Source organism: Podarcis vaucheri (genome assembly GCF_965113315.1).
Source record: "Podarcis vaucheri genome assembly, chromosome: 6".
In the NCBI taxonomy this organism is placed as follows: Eukaryota; Metazoa; Chordata; class Lepidosauria; order Squamata; family Lacertidae; genus Podarcis; species Podarcis vaucheri.
Genome location: NC_138764.1, coordinates 44,327,616 through 44,342,960, shown reverse-complemented (window position 1 = coordinate 44,342,960; position 15,345 = coordinate 44,327,616). Strand labels below are relative to the sequence as shown.

The following is a 15,345-nucleotide window of genomic DNA, read 5'->3' as shown; positions in this document are numbered from 1 at the left end:
TTGGCAGGCGCTGGGACCGAGCAGCGGGAGCGCACCCCACCGCGGGGATTCGAACCGCCGACCTTTCGATCGGCAAGCCCTAGGTGCTGAGGCTTTTACCCACAGCGCCACCCGCGTCCCATATATATATATATATATATATATATATATTCATTTCTTTAACAAAATTTATATACGACTTGATTGTAATAAAACCTCGAAGTGGTCTACAAAATAAAACACTGAATTTATCAATAAAAGACAGTTAAAGATGACTTGACAACAACAAATTTCATTTCAAAAACAAATGAAAATCAACAATAAGCTAAAAACAGACTAAAACACATGTGACAGGTTGGATAAGTAATCTTAAACACAACAATTAATAAGAAAAGGGATATTCATTTTTTTCTATTGTAAATTATCATTAGCACGCATTATATATATTTCGAAAGTTTACTGCACTGCATACATTTTGGTGTGTGATTGTTTCCTTCCAATTTATAATGTTTGTCTCTATTGTCTTTTTTCCACTTTGTTTCTTGTAATAGAAGTCATGTATTTCCCTTCAAAAATCCTGGCAAGTGTTGGAACAAATGTTTCCTTTTATTGTATTTACAAAACCAAAGATAAAGTAATCTCATCGGAGAAGATAGTCTGGTGGTTAAATTTAGCAAAAGAAATCCCTAGGCATCAGTACACACTTGTGAATGACTACATTGGCAAAGTAACACTTGTCAACTTAAATGCTATGAAGCCTGGAGGGAATTTCCTCTTTAATGCTTTATACTGTTGTAATGAAAACAAGGAATGTAATCACCGTTATGCTGAATTATATATAATAGGTAAGATTCCTGCTTATTTTTAAATTAATGTTGGTAAATCCATTTTTTCTTAGATTTTCTGTTGATTAAGTCTGTCTTTCAAATAGATGTTAATATCAGCATCACATGTGAAACATACGGCAACTTGCAAAAAATGACTTGCAGATGGTCCACCAACACAGACCCATTGCTTTTGGAGAGCACTTTGCTGTTGAGATACTACAGGTACATGTTCATTTTAATCTGATGTTTTGTGAAAAGATGTCACATTGGAAATGGTGGTGGATAAAAGCATGAAGCAAATAAATGCAGTTGAGCCTAGGACAGTCAAGCATCAGGTCTGAGGCCCACTATTGCTAGACCAAAGAGGAAAGCCTGAGGTGGAAAGTCTTATAAAAGATTAGTTTGGGAATTTTTTTTTATAAGTCTTTCCCCTGTTTCCAGTCTGGTTTGATTTTAATGGCAATGTTCAGGCTAAATGTTTACTTCATATACTGAGGTCCCAGGTTTGAGATTCACTAGTAGGGTTGCCATATTTCAAAAAGTAAAAACCAGAACACCCCAAAAGAAGTTGTTGAGCTTTTTTTTTTAAGGAATTGACCAGTAATATCATATAAAATCCATACGTATGGCAGCCGTATTCACTAGAGACTTCATTCCTGATACTGCTGAGCACACTTACTCATTGTGAATATATTATTGGCTCTATCACATCAGACTTTGCTTGGAGGAGGGGACTAAATCCAGGCATTCCCATGCTCCATTATCACTTGCATCAAGTGATCAGCATTCTGGTAGGACATTGCTGACTCTGTGTTCAGGGGTCACTAAAAGGATTTAATCCAGCTAAAATTATTGTTAAGTCCTATTAAAATGAGATGTAAATTAGTTGCTACTCACTCCTTCCATTGCTTATAGTAGGACTTAAGCGATTGTCTTCTGAAGAGTGAGTAACTGACAATTTTCATTGTCAAGATTGCATCAACTAGACTCCTGAAAATGTCTGACAGAATGTCTTGAATAATATCTATTATTTAGAAGCTAAAGTGGTTACTGATTTTGTTTTGGGGATCAGTTCAAAACAGATGGTGTTCAGTTTAAAAATCCAAAATGACCAGCGTTGAAGGAACACTTCCACCCATATACTCCCTATTGTGCCTTGAGGGGGCCTGGTTTTTATCTCCTTTTTTCAGGAGGCACAGTTACAAGTAACAAGTTCTTGGGCCTTCTCTAAGTAGCATGTCACCTCTGGAATTCTCTACAGGAGATGTGTAAGTAGTTGTCTCTAAGTCATAGTTTTAGTGTTCTGTCAAATCTGGGCCACTGTTTTTATCTCATGCATCAGTTTCACCAATGAGAACAACTTTAAACTATGCTTAGTTCAAACAAGCTAGAATGAAGCCATGGTGTATGATTCTGGCTTCTTCACTAACCATTGTATCAAATAATGACAGTCATCCAAGTCCGGACATAACATGGAGCTGTGGTTAGTTTAAGACTGATCTCACAGCCATGGCAGGATAGAAGGGGAGTAGAGCATATCTCTCTGGTAGCACTTAGGCTGGTGTAGGCAATACTGAACTAGTTGCACCAATGGTACAACTTAGTATAAAGCAGCTTCATATGTTCCTATGTGCCTAAGACTCATCCATGCATGTTTAGGTAACATGAAGCCATGCTAGAATTATGCCTGAACTGGCCCATAGTTTCTAAATCACCATAATCTTGTATCACTGCAACACTGCACATAGTTCAGATAGAGACAATGTGTAGCAAGCAAAACAAATCCCTTGATCTTTACACTGACTGAAATTTTGCAGGTGGAATTCTGCAATGCTTTTCCAATGGGAGGTCAGTCATGATTCGATGTTTTATTCTTCCCTTGATACTGGTAGTTGAAATATACTTTTCATTAAAAAATAAAATAAAAAAAAATCCTGTGCTAAATCTTCAGAGAGAATTGTACTGATTTAATCTGCATTTGTTTGTCTGACATTAAGAGGGAAAATACAGCTAAATATGCCACTGAGGGGCCAATTAAATAAGCAATTTCCTTTCTGGCTGCCTGCTTGAAAGGTTTATGTGCCACAGGTATGTCTGGTCATTCTAATAATATAGAATATACTTTCAGTACTTTAAAAAACAACAACCAATCAGCCAGTTTAAGACTCAGCCATATATAGTGCTTCTGTCAAAGCAACTCCCTAGTTCCATTCCTCCAGGTTGAATACAATAACCACCATGCATATTTCTCCTTTTACTAACCACAGTGCTACTTATGCCTGTGCATTACTTGGTTGGTAGTGGGTTAAAGATTAAGAACCAGTGGCCCAGCTCACACATCACGTTAAACCATAGTTTGTTTTTACCAGGATAGTACACTTGGTCAGACAGTCTCACTCCACTCCTTCCTGCTCCTGCTCCAGGAAACAAGCCAGAGTGTAGTTTATAATGATGACTGAACCTGGGCTCATGGTTTGCTTCACCCAAGAACAAATTTTGTTTATGTAGTTGTTGACGTTCATCTGTCTCGGAAGATAATGGAAAAGTACACCTTCAGGGGTAAAGTAGAATCATTGGAGAATTTCAGTGTTTGTGGCTGTAAAGACCAATGCAGAAGAGACATGTTGTATTGCAGGTGTAGTAGATGAAGATATCTAGTTTTGTTGCTACAGGTTCAACAGGGCGTTTCTTCTCTCTGTGTTTCTTCCACCAGTCATTCCTCCTCTGGTCACTGTTGTGAATATACAACCTGTCTGTCTCCAGACACTGCAATAGTCTGCAAGGATTCCTGTATGGCGAGGTTAATGTTGCCAGCCTTCATGTCATGTTTGCAGGCATCTTTGTAACGCAGAGTTGGTCTGCTAACAGCCCTAATGTGGAAGCCAGTTGCTCTTCCTTGGGGATCCTGCCATCTTCCATTCTGTGGACATGACCAAGCCACAGTAGATGTCGCTGAGAACATGCTGGAAATGAGGTCTTAGGAGAGCACACATTTGTTTAAGACTCCACCCTGCCATGTGACATCCAAAATCTTCCTGACACAGAGCTATGGAAGGCATTGAGGCATTGCTCCTGTTGGGTGTAAGTTGCCCATGACCCACTTCCATAAAGCAGCATGCTCAAAATGCAAGCCTGGTAGACCTCCGCCTTGCTATGTTTGGTTATGACAAACCAACCAACCAACCAACCCACCCAGATAACTTTTCAGTAATATGCACATTAAACCATAGTTTCTTTTTATCTATTTTTAAAATGAGACAGTCAAAGCAGATGTTTGCAGAAGGATTCCAGAGACCCATTTGAACTTACCTATTATGTTCCCAGTTGGACATTTTATATCACTGAGTGCCAACTCCCCTTTTACACTAGCTCAGTACTTGGTTATGTCTGCTGCTTGCCACTGAACATAGGTTTGCTATAAAGTCTTAGTTAGAATTGTGGCCACAGTCATTTGGATTGCTAATTCTTATTTGATCAGAAATGGGTGAACCTGCTAGGTGGGTTGAAAACACTTGCAGGGCACAATGGACATATTTCTAACCAGAGGCAAGCACTATGAAATAGACTAATGTTTATCAAAGCATGAGCTGGGTCATTCTAAGGGAGCACATATACTTGCTGCCAAAGTGGAGTGAGTAAGAAGGAGCTCACAGAGTGTTTTGTTTTGGAATAAGCTATGACTGTACTGAGAGGCAAAGCAGAGCCATGTGAGTGTGAGATGAAGTGGGAGGTCTAGACAGCTACTCAGCTTCACTGGGTATATGCTAAGGAACTGTGCTTTTATAATATCAAAGACCAATATGAAGCTTGTTGGGGGACAGTCATATCCAGAGATGTCTATCTGCATGTGCAAAGCACTTCACCTTGCACTGGGGGTGGTGGGGAAGATTCCTCACCCCACCCCACAACTCCATTCTCATGCCTCTTGGTGTGCTGCTCTGGAATAGCCTCTGACCTTTTGAGAACAGAAAAGTAATGCCACTAGAAGATGCAGAAAACCATTTACAGTGCTTTGGATGCCTGCTTATGAGTCAATATGTTTTTAACTGTGGTTCATTTGGAGACAAAGCATGGCGTTTAGCAGTGACAATCTATGGCATAGTGAGCTGAGAAGCCACCAGGTAAACCTGCCTATCAAAATACAAACCTGGCAGTGTTTACATTCCTACTTCTAAGCGTACTGTCAAAATGCAGGCCAAATGTGTCTTTATAGTAGAACCTCTACTTACGACCGCCTCTACTTGGGCCTGATCCAAGTTGCGACCGTGGCAAACTCAGAAGTAAATACTGGGTTTGCCGCAATTTGCCCATGCACAGAAGCAGCTGCCGCCATCTGCACATGCGCAGAAGTGCGCTGCCGCCAAATGCGCCTGTGCACAACGGCGTTTCTACCACCGACCCAGATCGACTTACGGACGGACCTCTGGAACTGATTACGTCCATAAGTAGATGTTCCACTGTATATCCTAGTCATTCATTCACCAGGCGTTTCTCAAATTACAGTGGGGTTCCACCCCAAAAATATATACTGTAATTGGGAAGCATGTGAGAGGCAACACTGTTGGACTTGATTTAATGAAGCTATAACATCCTGCTAACATTTCACAAAGATCCACTGCAATTAGCATACTGTTACCATTTGTTATGAGCTGAGAATTTGTCAAATAGAACCAGTGTGGTGCAGTGCTTAGAGTATTGGGCTCATATGTGAGAAAACCCGTTCAAATCCCTTCTTATGAGAAATCTGGGCAAGCCTCTCAGCCTAACTAACTCTCAAGTTTATTCTAAGGTTGCAGACCCAGGTCTGAGCATCTCCTAGAATGCACACACAAATGAAAATATGCTACCAATGAGCGAGAAGGAAATTATGAAACTTGTCTCTTCCCCAGTTTCCACAGCCTGCAAAAAAGTGTATAAAGAGAATAGTATAGCTGATTCATGTTTTATAAAAATTACTCAAGAATCTGTATTTTGAGCTTTCCATCTACCTTGAGAGATTCCAGATAGAATTGGTAGTTTTGATTCTTTACAGCAGGAATGGGGAACCTGGGATCCCCCAAGTATTAATGGGTTACAGCTCCCATCATTCCTGACCATTGACCATGTTGGCTCAGCTGATGGGAACTGAAGTCCAACAACATCTGGAAGGCCCCAGATTACCCACCCCTGCTTTCCAATACGCTCTTAGGCCAGTATTAGAATAATTCATTCATATTCTCAACAGGATGTACATTAGAGCCAGTTATTATTATTAATTTTTGTGTGGCAGGGTTCCCAGTGACTTAAACAAGCTGCAAGGCATGCTCTTTTTCTAGTGAAATTGCCAATACATTGCCCATTGTTGAATGACTAATGTGAAACTGAATAGGAGCTGGGCAGATCTTAATTTCAGAAAGACTTCAAACTCTTGGCTTGGTCAAGTGGGGCAAATCACATCTGTGATGTAAAACATTAATGTAGGGAATGTTTGTACAGGCGTCTGCTTGCGAGACGGATATGGATCTGTCACAAGGTCTGTGCATTTACATCTATCTTGTAATAGGTACATTAAGAATCTTTCTTAATGATTGTTTGAGTAACCATGACCTAAAATGGAAATGGAGAGCAGCCTTGCTTAGCCTAAAGTACAATGACCAAGGTTGCAAACTGATGTGTTCCTGCAAAATTTGCCCGGCTCAGGTTGAATGTTTTGTTTGTTAGTTCCTTAGACTACAGCCCAATAGTGCTTAATTTCTAAAATGAGAGGTACTGAGATCCAAATAGACTTACCAAAGGGATAGTCAATATGGTACCCACCAGATGTTGTTGGACTACAGTTCCCATAATCCCTATGAGACAGTTCAAAGTGAATTAATACACATTACCATTGGAAGAGGGGATCCCTGTAAGAGTATTAAATCTGGAGATTACAATTACCTAAATGCACCACTGGCTTCAGGCTTCAGTGGGACAGAGCAGTGATGCAGTGAACAGGTAAAAGAACATGGTGGGGATAGCAATGGCTTCAGTCTAGGTCCAAGCCTTGAAGCATGTTAATATGAGGGTGCCATTTCAATGCAAAGAATAACCCACAGCAATGTCAGTATAAGCTCATTACCTTTTTGAGGTTCCATTCACTGACCTGGAAGGCTGTAACATTCCCCCCCCCCCCCGCCATGGAAAGTGGTTATAGGTAGCCAGTGGGGAGATATAAACATTCACTTGTTTCATCTATTTTGCATTCAAACTATCACAATAATTTCCCTTGGATAAGCCCGACTTCTGTTTTGCAAGAGAATTCAGTCCCGCTTGCAAATCTAGCACCATGATACCTTTCATAAGCAAAAATATGTTGGTGAAAAAGATAATTTAACAGCAAAGAATAATTATATGTATGAGTTGTTATTCCCTTTTCAGTGTTCACAGGGATTGTTTTGGTTTTGGGAACCATTTTTAAATGACTGATTCTGAAAGAGATATTTAGTCCATTTCAGCTGAGTAGGCAGAGAGAAATTCTTAAAAACAATTTTTGTTAAATTGATGGGTAAAAAACATGGTGTTTGAGGGCTTTCTCATCTGTAATAGTTTTTTTACAGCATATACAAATGACAGTTTCGCATTGTTAATCTCCAGATGCATATAATCTCATAGCTAAACTGAAAACAATGTTTTCATGTCTTTTTAAGGAGTGATGTGTATTGTACAGATTCTCCAAGTATGCCTTCTGATTCGGAGGTAAAAGAATGCACTTCACAGAGGAATAATTCTTACGAGTGCATCTTTCAGCCTTTTTATCTCCTGTCTGGATACACAATGTGGATAGAGATTAAGCACTCACTGGGGACAGTGACATCACCACCAGTGTGTATCCTTCCAAAAGAAGTAGGTAAGTGAAAAAAAATTCTGAGAATGGATCATTGATAAGTTTGGGCCTCCCAAGGTCTCCTAGCCCAGGGCCTCCAGCTGCTTAAATCTGGGCCTGCCTGGGACCTTCTGCATGCAGGGTAGATAGATGACTTTACCTACCACTGAGCTATGGCCATCCCCCCTGGTGCTTTTGTATCTACAGGTTGCAGTATATTGCCTTTCTCAAGGGACTTGGGCATGCTATCCAATTCATTAGGAGTTTCTTTCAAATGATGTTGCCAAGGAAAAGTAGTTTATAAAGTAGCTTTTCACTTTTGTAGTATACCAATAGCTTTTAAGAGGAGGGGGGGATTCTGGATCCTAGCCACACTTCCAAGATGCATATAATATGGAAAATCCCAGCTACCCCACAGTAATTCAGACATTAATTTGAAAACTGTAAATTACAGAACTATAATATGCTTCCTCCATAAGTGCTTTTGTGCCTGCCCCCTCCAGTTCCTTATCTCCCCCACCCCATACACACACACTATGGTCTCTTCTCTAAGCAATTGTTTTTCTTATGGTATTTAAATTATCCAGTCAATGATGGTGAGCTTGTGTGATGGCCAGTGACAGCTGGTTTTATTAAAACTGAAAGAAAATTAAGTGTATGAATTACCACGGCATGCAATAACTAGATATTTCCAACAATGGCTTTAATTTTCATTACTCCTCATCTCCTTTTCCATTTTACATCACTTCCTTGTTACTTTCCCTGTGTTATAATTTGTCTCCAACTAAACATATACATTCATAGGGAGTACCATATATCCCCAAACTACACCCAGTTCATATAGATTCTCAGCTCCTTGGTGATGATATGCTTAGTATCATACCCAACGTTTCAGATGGCATGTGGAATAAAACTTAAAGAATTATGAACATTTTGAAAAGAAAAGCTGATAATAACTATGAAGTGTTCATGGCTTTAAACTGGGGTGGTACCACCCTAGTTATGGAATATGCCCTCCACAGTAAGGCTCACTTGCTACCTATATTAAGATAATTTTTGATACCAAATGAAGACCTTTTTATTCTCCCTGTGTTTTTACATTTTAGAGTTCCGCTTCAGTAGATTGTTTTATTGAGATTGAGATTGTTTTATTGAGATTGAGATTGTTTTATTGAGATTGTTTTATTGAGAGAAGACCCACTGAAATTAATGGGCCTAACTTATTTATGTCCATTAGTTTCAATGGATTTGTTCTGTGTAAAACCTAGTTGAATGCCACACAGTATATTTTAGCCCTTGAAACAATAGTTTAGTCCCGTTGTATTCTCTCTCTCTCTCTCTCTCTCTCACACACACACACACACACACACACCGGCCATCCTTGTGCTTGCTTTTTTTAAAAAACTGGTATTGAAAAACACATCAAAATTACTGGAGTACATACAAAACAGTTCTTGCATGAAGGAGTGCCTCTCCTCATACATCAGCCATCCCTACATCAGGCTCTCTTAAGATCTTCAGAGGAGGCTCTTTTCTATGTTCCATTGCCGGTGCAAGTTATTAATGTTGTGGTGAGGAAGACAGCCTCTCTTTTGTGATGGCACCACAGCTGCGGAAAGTACTCCTCATAGAAGCATAACTGGTGCCAGTGTTGCACTGATTCTGGCTCCTAGTTATCTATCTACCCAGGCATCTTAATGTCTTATACTTGCGATTGTTGAAGTACTCTGCTGATTTGGCTGTCCCTGTTTCTTTCTATGTTATTTGCTTTGCTGCATTATTTTGGCCTGTCCCATTTTGTTCCATGTCTCTGTATATCAAGCTGGCATCAGAATGAGACAACATGGTGTCCTTCAGATGTTTATGGACCACACTGACACCATCCCTGATCGCAGGCCTTGCCGCCTAAGGATGATGAGAGCTGGAGTCCAACAACACTTGTAGGGCACCATTTTGGGTACCAGTGTATAGATGATGGTCAAGCTATAAATATTTTTAACAAGATGTAATAAATGAATTATTAAGAAGACAGGATATAGCTATAATGAATATAAGAAAAATACATTGCTGTAATGCCAGTTTAGTAAGGAAGAGCTGACACACAGCTTTATAGGATTCTATTAGAGACCTCATAAACCAGTCAAATTTATTTTGTTTAACTTTCTAGTGAAGCCGTTTTCTCCCTCCAGTGTCAAAGCAGAAATTACAGGGGAAGCGGGACTGCTGAATGTGAGCTGGAAAAACCCAGAACTTCCAAAGAATGATCTCCAGTTTCAGATTCGGTATGCTGTCGATGGAACAGAAATTGCCTGGGAGGTATGGCTACACTTAATCTAAATTAGCCTGTGCATCATGAGATGCAAGGGTGCAATGGCGTTTTGCTGTTAGTTTGTAAAAATGTGTGGATTCCAGCATTTGGTTTGTCTAGCAAAATAAACATTTGTGACATGCCTATCTTCAGTCGATTAACTTTCATCCATTGTGTGTGAGGAAGGGGGAAACTGGGGTGTATTTTCCACGCCAATGAGATTTCAACTATATGATGAGTTATTTTCAATTATGAACAATTACAAACAAAAACTATATTTTAAAGTAAAATGTAATGAAAATATTGTAATCTTTCTTTAAGAAAAACCCACAACTTTATTACAACTGAGAACCAATGCTAATAGTTTTGTGGGGTGTTTTTCTAACTCCTCCTAGAAAATTGCCCTTGGTTAGACAAATTATGGTTAGATAAACTTCATGACCTTTCTTGACCTTCTTCTGCCTATTTGTCTATGAAAAAATGATGGGATGTTTTACCAATCTGTTAACATTGGCTGGCTTAGTAAACACACACAAAAGACAAAATTCATTGCATTTCTGGTGAATTCCCCCCCCCCCCGAAGGAAAATGGAAAGTGGTAACTGGCTGAAATTTGGGCACATTTTACAGGTGACAATTTGTGACAGTGTCCAGGGAGAATTGTTCTTCAGGTCAGCTTACATGTGACTTGCACAATGAAAAATTCACTGGGGAGTGCTTTGGCCCCTACAAATTGGATGAAGATTAAGTAGCAGTTAGCCTATTGAAGATTTAAGATCTCGGCCTGTCACTCAGAAATGATTTTGTTTGTTACTAGTTTAAACATCCTTTTTTGTTGCAGGTGCAGGAGGTTTCTGATCCATTAGTTAGCTCTGCCAGCACAAAGGTGCAGGATCCCTGCGCAGTATACGTCGTTCAGGTGCGCTGCAGTGTGATTGATGGAGTGGGCTACTGGAGTGATTGGAGCAGACCCGCCTACACAGTTGTTAAGGATATCAAAGGTCAGTCAGTGTCTTACCTGTAAGCTTTCAGTTTGATGGGGTTGGGGTTTTTTGTTTTTTACTAGATTTATAACCAAATAGGCTGTTGTTTGCTTCTTACTGCCCCCCTCCCAGCTCCCTTGAGAGGACCTGAATTCTGGAGAACCATTAATGAAGATTCAATAAGGAACCAGAAAAATGTTACTCTTTTTTGGAAGGTAAATCAATGGAGGAGGGTAAATGATATATTTGAAATCTATTTCAGGTTTGTTTTTGTGTGTGATATTCATGATATATATTGTGGGTGTTGGCTGGCTTTGAAGGATACCAGACCTAAGACATTGGTAATTTCTGTTAGCAAAACTAGTGAAACATAGGTTTACAATAGAGCTCTGTGACAGATCAGAATATGATGTTTGGTGTGGGGCAGGTGGTAATGGCTTGGAGAAAATAGCCTTGCAAGCCAAATTAGGATTGTTGTCTGTCTAATTAGGCTTGTACGTCAGAGTTTACCATGAAGATCATCCCATGATGATGACCCGCCACTCAGAAAGTTTTCCATTAGGCACAGGAAAAAGATCTCTAACAAAGAAAAGAGCCTCTTGAATCTCCAAGTGCCACCTTTTTAATAAACAGAAACATTTTCTCATGAAGAATGAGAGAATCTGTTTTTGGACATGGTCCAATCCTTGTTGGCCAAAGCTATCAGGGGCCTGGCAAGTAAGAACTATTCATAGATTATTATTCAAAAGGGGAAATTGAATTAAGTTAATAGCATTTCAAGCACCCTTACTGCGCAGCCTGCCAGGATGTCAGGCATTCCCTTAACAATTCACAGGTCACTCATTTTTGTTAACATCACTTATCAAATAGGAAGAAAGGAGGATGATTTGGTAGGTGTCTAATTCTGAATGACAAGCATTAATTCACAAAGGAAAAGGCTGTTTAAAATGAGGTTTCTTATGTAAAATTTATTTCACCAATTAAAAACCCAGATACTTCTCTTTGTGCTATACTACACTTCATACTATAAAACCTAAGTTTGATTATTTTAAACCCAACTTTGCTTGCCCGGCAAACTGTGTTAAATATTTTAATTTATATTTATTGGTATTAGAAGTAATTGAAGGTGTCAGAAGTTATGGACAGATGCATGGTAATTATTATAAACTGTAGCTTTTAGTCTTGCTAACATAAAAACAAGATACCAACCCTCAATTGCTCCTTAAAAAAAACATACACCTCTGCCCAAACCAGCCTCAATCCACAATTGAACTGCCTAATGTATCTGAATTCTTCTTACAGCCACTGATGAAGAATCTTTCCTTATGCAGTGTGCTAGACTATGTGGTTGAGCATAATACTTCAGAAAACATTACTTGGTCTGACTATGTAGAAAATGATACTGCCTACACATTTTCATGGACGGAGGATGTACATGCCATTAAGGTTCTAGCTGTCAACTCAATTGGAACTTCCTCAGTCAATTTCATTTTAACTCTATCACAACAAATCAGCACAGGTAAGAAAAACATTTTTTGATAGCTTCAAGTATTGTTAACTCAGTAATCTAGTTTATAATAAACCGTTCTCATTTTGTAATGTGTTCGTGTTTAGACAAGTAGTTATTTGAGTGGTGAGGCCATGTTATTGCTCTTCTATCTATTTAATCATATGAGTTTCTGCTGCCAACAGAAAATTAAGAGGCACATGGCCACATGGTTCCTGCCACCTGGGCAGGAATTTGGGTTGGGGGTGGGGAATGCAACTTTCATCAGGTGCCTCCACATGCCTAAAAAAGAAGGGATCTTCATGGTGCGCCAGTTTCTTTCCTTGTGAGCTTTTCCAAATTTTTAACCTGCAGGCTAAAAGCAGCAGTTGAAATATACTTCATCGTTCTCTGTAGCATCTGATGAATTCTCTTCTAATTTGTAAGGGATAATGAATGTACCTGATGACCAACATACTGTTTTCCTGTTTTGTCAGTAAACATTGTGAAGTCTCTCAGTGCCTACCCAGTGAACAGCAGTTGTGTCATTGTGTCCTGGACACTTTCGCCTGTGGCTTATATAATTACATCTTTTGTAATTGAATGGACAAACTTAAACGAAGAAGAGCAGATTAAATGGATTATGATTCCCTCAAATGTTAGGAAGTACCACATTTTTGGTGAGTTTGTACTTAAAAATCTATTACTGCTTCTCTTGTGTTTCAATATCTTCCACCAGTATTTGATTATAGATAAAGATTTACTGCAAAACTGTAGAGGCTAGCAACTATTGCACATTTAACATAAATTCCAAAAGGACTCCACAATAGCCTTTTATTTAACATTGGAGTACAGGTTTCCTTTCCCTTCCCTGTGATAAATGGTATACTTGGTTTCTTATAGTGCAATTTGCTCTGTTAGAAATGGTGTTTCCCAGCTCATCTTTGAAATTTATTGTGGATTATCTTTCTTAAGACAAGACTGATACAGTAACTGAATGGTCTCTGTGTGAGATGAACAGTTACAGAGGATTGTTATGTGTAGTGACTTTTTATTCTTTCCTAATTTCTAAAGGCTGTAAAGCAGGGATGGATAACCCATGGCCCTGCAGATGTTGTTGGGTAACTGCTCCCACTATGCCTAAACAATGGACTTGCTGGATGGGAGCAACATATGAAGGAACACATTAACCCTAATGATAGAAATCAAGAGAGATGCCCATCTTTCAGCGTTGCAAGGCCCACACTGTTTTACGGATTTTATAGATTAGGAATTGTTAAGAAGATTTAGTATGCCCAAATTAAAAATGTGGTATGTTGTCTTTGTTCCAGATAATTTCATTCTTATTGACAAATACAAATTTAGTTTGTTCCCAATAATTCCTGAAGGAGTAACAAAGCCCACAGTGACATATGGATTCTCCAAAGGTGAGCAACTGGCATTTTTAGTAGATTTTTCCTTCAAACCAAGATTTCTTACTCTAACTTTTAATGAGAGAAAAAAAATCACATAATACGTTGGGAATGGCATGGCACATCTCGAATCTTGATTATGCCAGAAAAATTCAATAATTTTTAAATGAATAATCTTAATGAACTGTAAGCAATTCCAATCTCTTTACTTAAAGCATACAAGAGCATTTCATTATTTTTACTTAATTGCATGGTTTCAAGAGAAGAGAAAGGGAAAGTCCCATTGCATGAGCAGAATGCCACTCACACAACATTGGATACAACTTTATATATCCAAGTCTCATTTAACTTTATGAAATAACAAATCAAGTTCAACTGTACGAGCTGATGCAAACAACCAAATCTGCAATCTTAAATTCACTTAATTGGGAGTAAGGTTCATTCTGTAGGATTACATTGTAAATATTCTCTGTAGTGATAGCTGTTTTAAACTGCTGGGTCTTATTTTCAGCTGGAATTGAAAAGCAGAATGATGTGAACTTCTATGTGATTCTACCCCTAGTTATTTCATGCTCCCTTTTGCTGCTTGGAGGTCTCTTGATCTTGCACCAAAGGTAAACCTTTCCTGTATTGAATCTGTTCACAAGTTTAGATTGAGATGAATAATTTGAAAGGTGTTATAGATTAATCCCTGGAAAGGCAATTTCCAGTAGCAGACAGCAGGGGCGGGGGACGGCGACGACGACAGTGGTGCTTACTTGACCTCCCGCAAGTGTGCCACTGCTGCTTACTGGGAAGGAGAGTGAAAGGAGCAAGGAAACAGGAACACCTGTGTTTTGCAAGAACATTGGCAGGTGTGCTGTAATGGCTCTGCCATTAGGTATTTTTTGAAATTAGGTAATTTTTAAATTCAGTTGTCATTTTTAAACCATCTTTATGTGCTATTGGTTTCAAGATGGCTTCTAAAAAGAATAAATCCTTATTTGTGAAATACGTATTCAGAGTGAAAAGTGATTATATCCTTCACTGTGCCAAATCAATATCTTGTCGGCATATTTCAGAATGAAGAAATTATTCTGGGATGATGTTCCAAACCCCAAGAATTGCTCTTGGGCACAGGGAGTTAACTTCCAAAAGGTATGGGTTCCCACTTAAATACATTTCAGTGATTTGTGAGCTTTATTTGCTTTTAACTAATTTATTTACTCATCAAGTTTTTTAACAACCCTGTAAATAATAGCCATGAATAAAAAAATGAAACTTAATCATGTGCCTGCTACTCTCATGCAAACTTAAATACTAGAATGAACGGGGCTTTCTGGAAATGAAAGCCAATGCCTACTATTAAACTGATGAAATTGGGTTCTACATGGGTTCCACAGGTACACATCCAACAAAAAAATGCCCTAATCCAGGGATCTTTTATGTGAACTGGAGACTCCAGTGTATGGAAAACTGTTCTCCTTCAAGGCTTTTACTTCATCACAGGAAGCAACCTCTCATGCTCACA

General features: G+C 39.0%; 1 protein-coding gene and 1 long non-coding RNA gene across 7 annotated transcripts in view; one reads left to right on the top strand and one right to left on the bottom strand.

The window, feature by feature from the left end:
* Positions 1-15,345, bottom strand: part of LOC309534982 — a 60,778-nt gene that overhangs the window by 11,468 nt on the left and 33,965 nt on the right. The window lies entirely within an intron of this gene.
* LEPR (leptin receptor) overlaps positions 1-15,345 on the top strand; it is a 56,934-nt gene that overhangs the window by 36,258 nt on the left and 5,331 nt on the right. For 2 of the 3 annotated variants that reach the window (XM_082227558.1, XM_082227559.1), the window contains exons 8-18: positions 531-824; positions 911-1,028; positions 7,472-7,671; positions 9,815-9,963; positions 10,796-10,955; positions 11,070-11,152; positions 12,240-12,456; positions 12,921-13,103; positions 13,755-13,850; positions 14,347-14,449; positions 14,897-14,972. In XM_082227558.1, coding sequence (XP_082083684.1) covers positions 531-824; positions 911-1,028; positions 7,472-7,671; positions 9,815-9,963; positions 10,796-10,955; positions 11,070-11,152; positions 12,240-12,456; positions 12,921-13,103; positions 13,755-13,850; positions 14,347-14,449; positions 14,897-14,972 — 1,679 coding nt within the window. Of the gene's footprint in view, positions 1-530; positions 825-877; positions 1,029-7,471; positions 7,672-9,814; positions 9,964-10,795; positions 10,956-11,069; positions 11,153-12,239; positions 12,457-12,920; positions 13,104-13,754; positions 13,851-14,346; positions 14,450-14,896; positions 14,973-15,345 lie in introns of all 3 variants that reach the window. The other variant, XM_082227560.1, reaches the window with a different exon arrangement.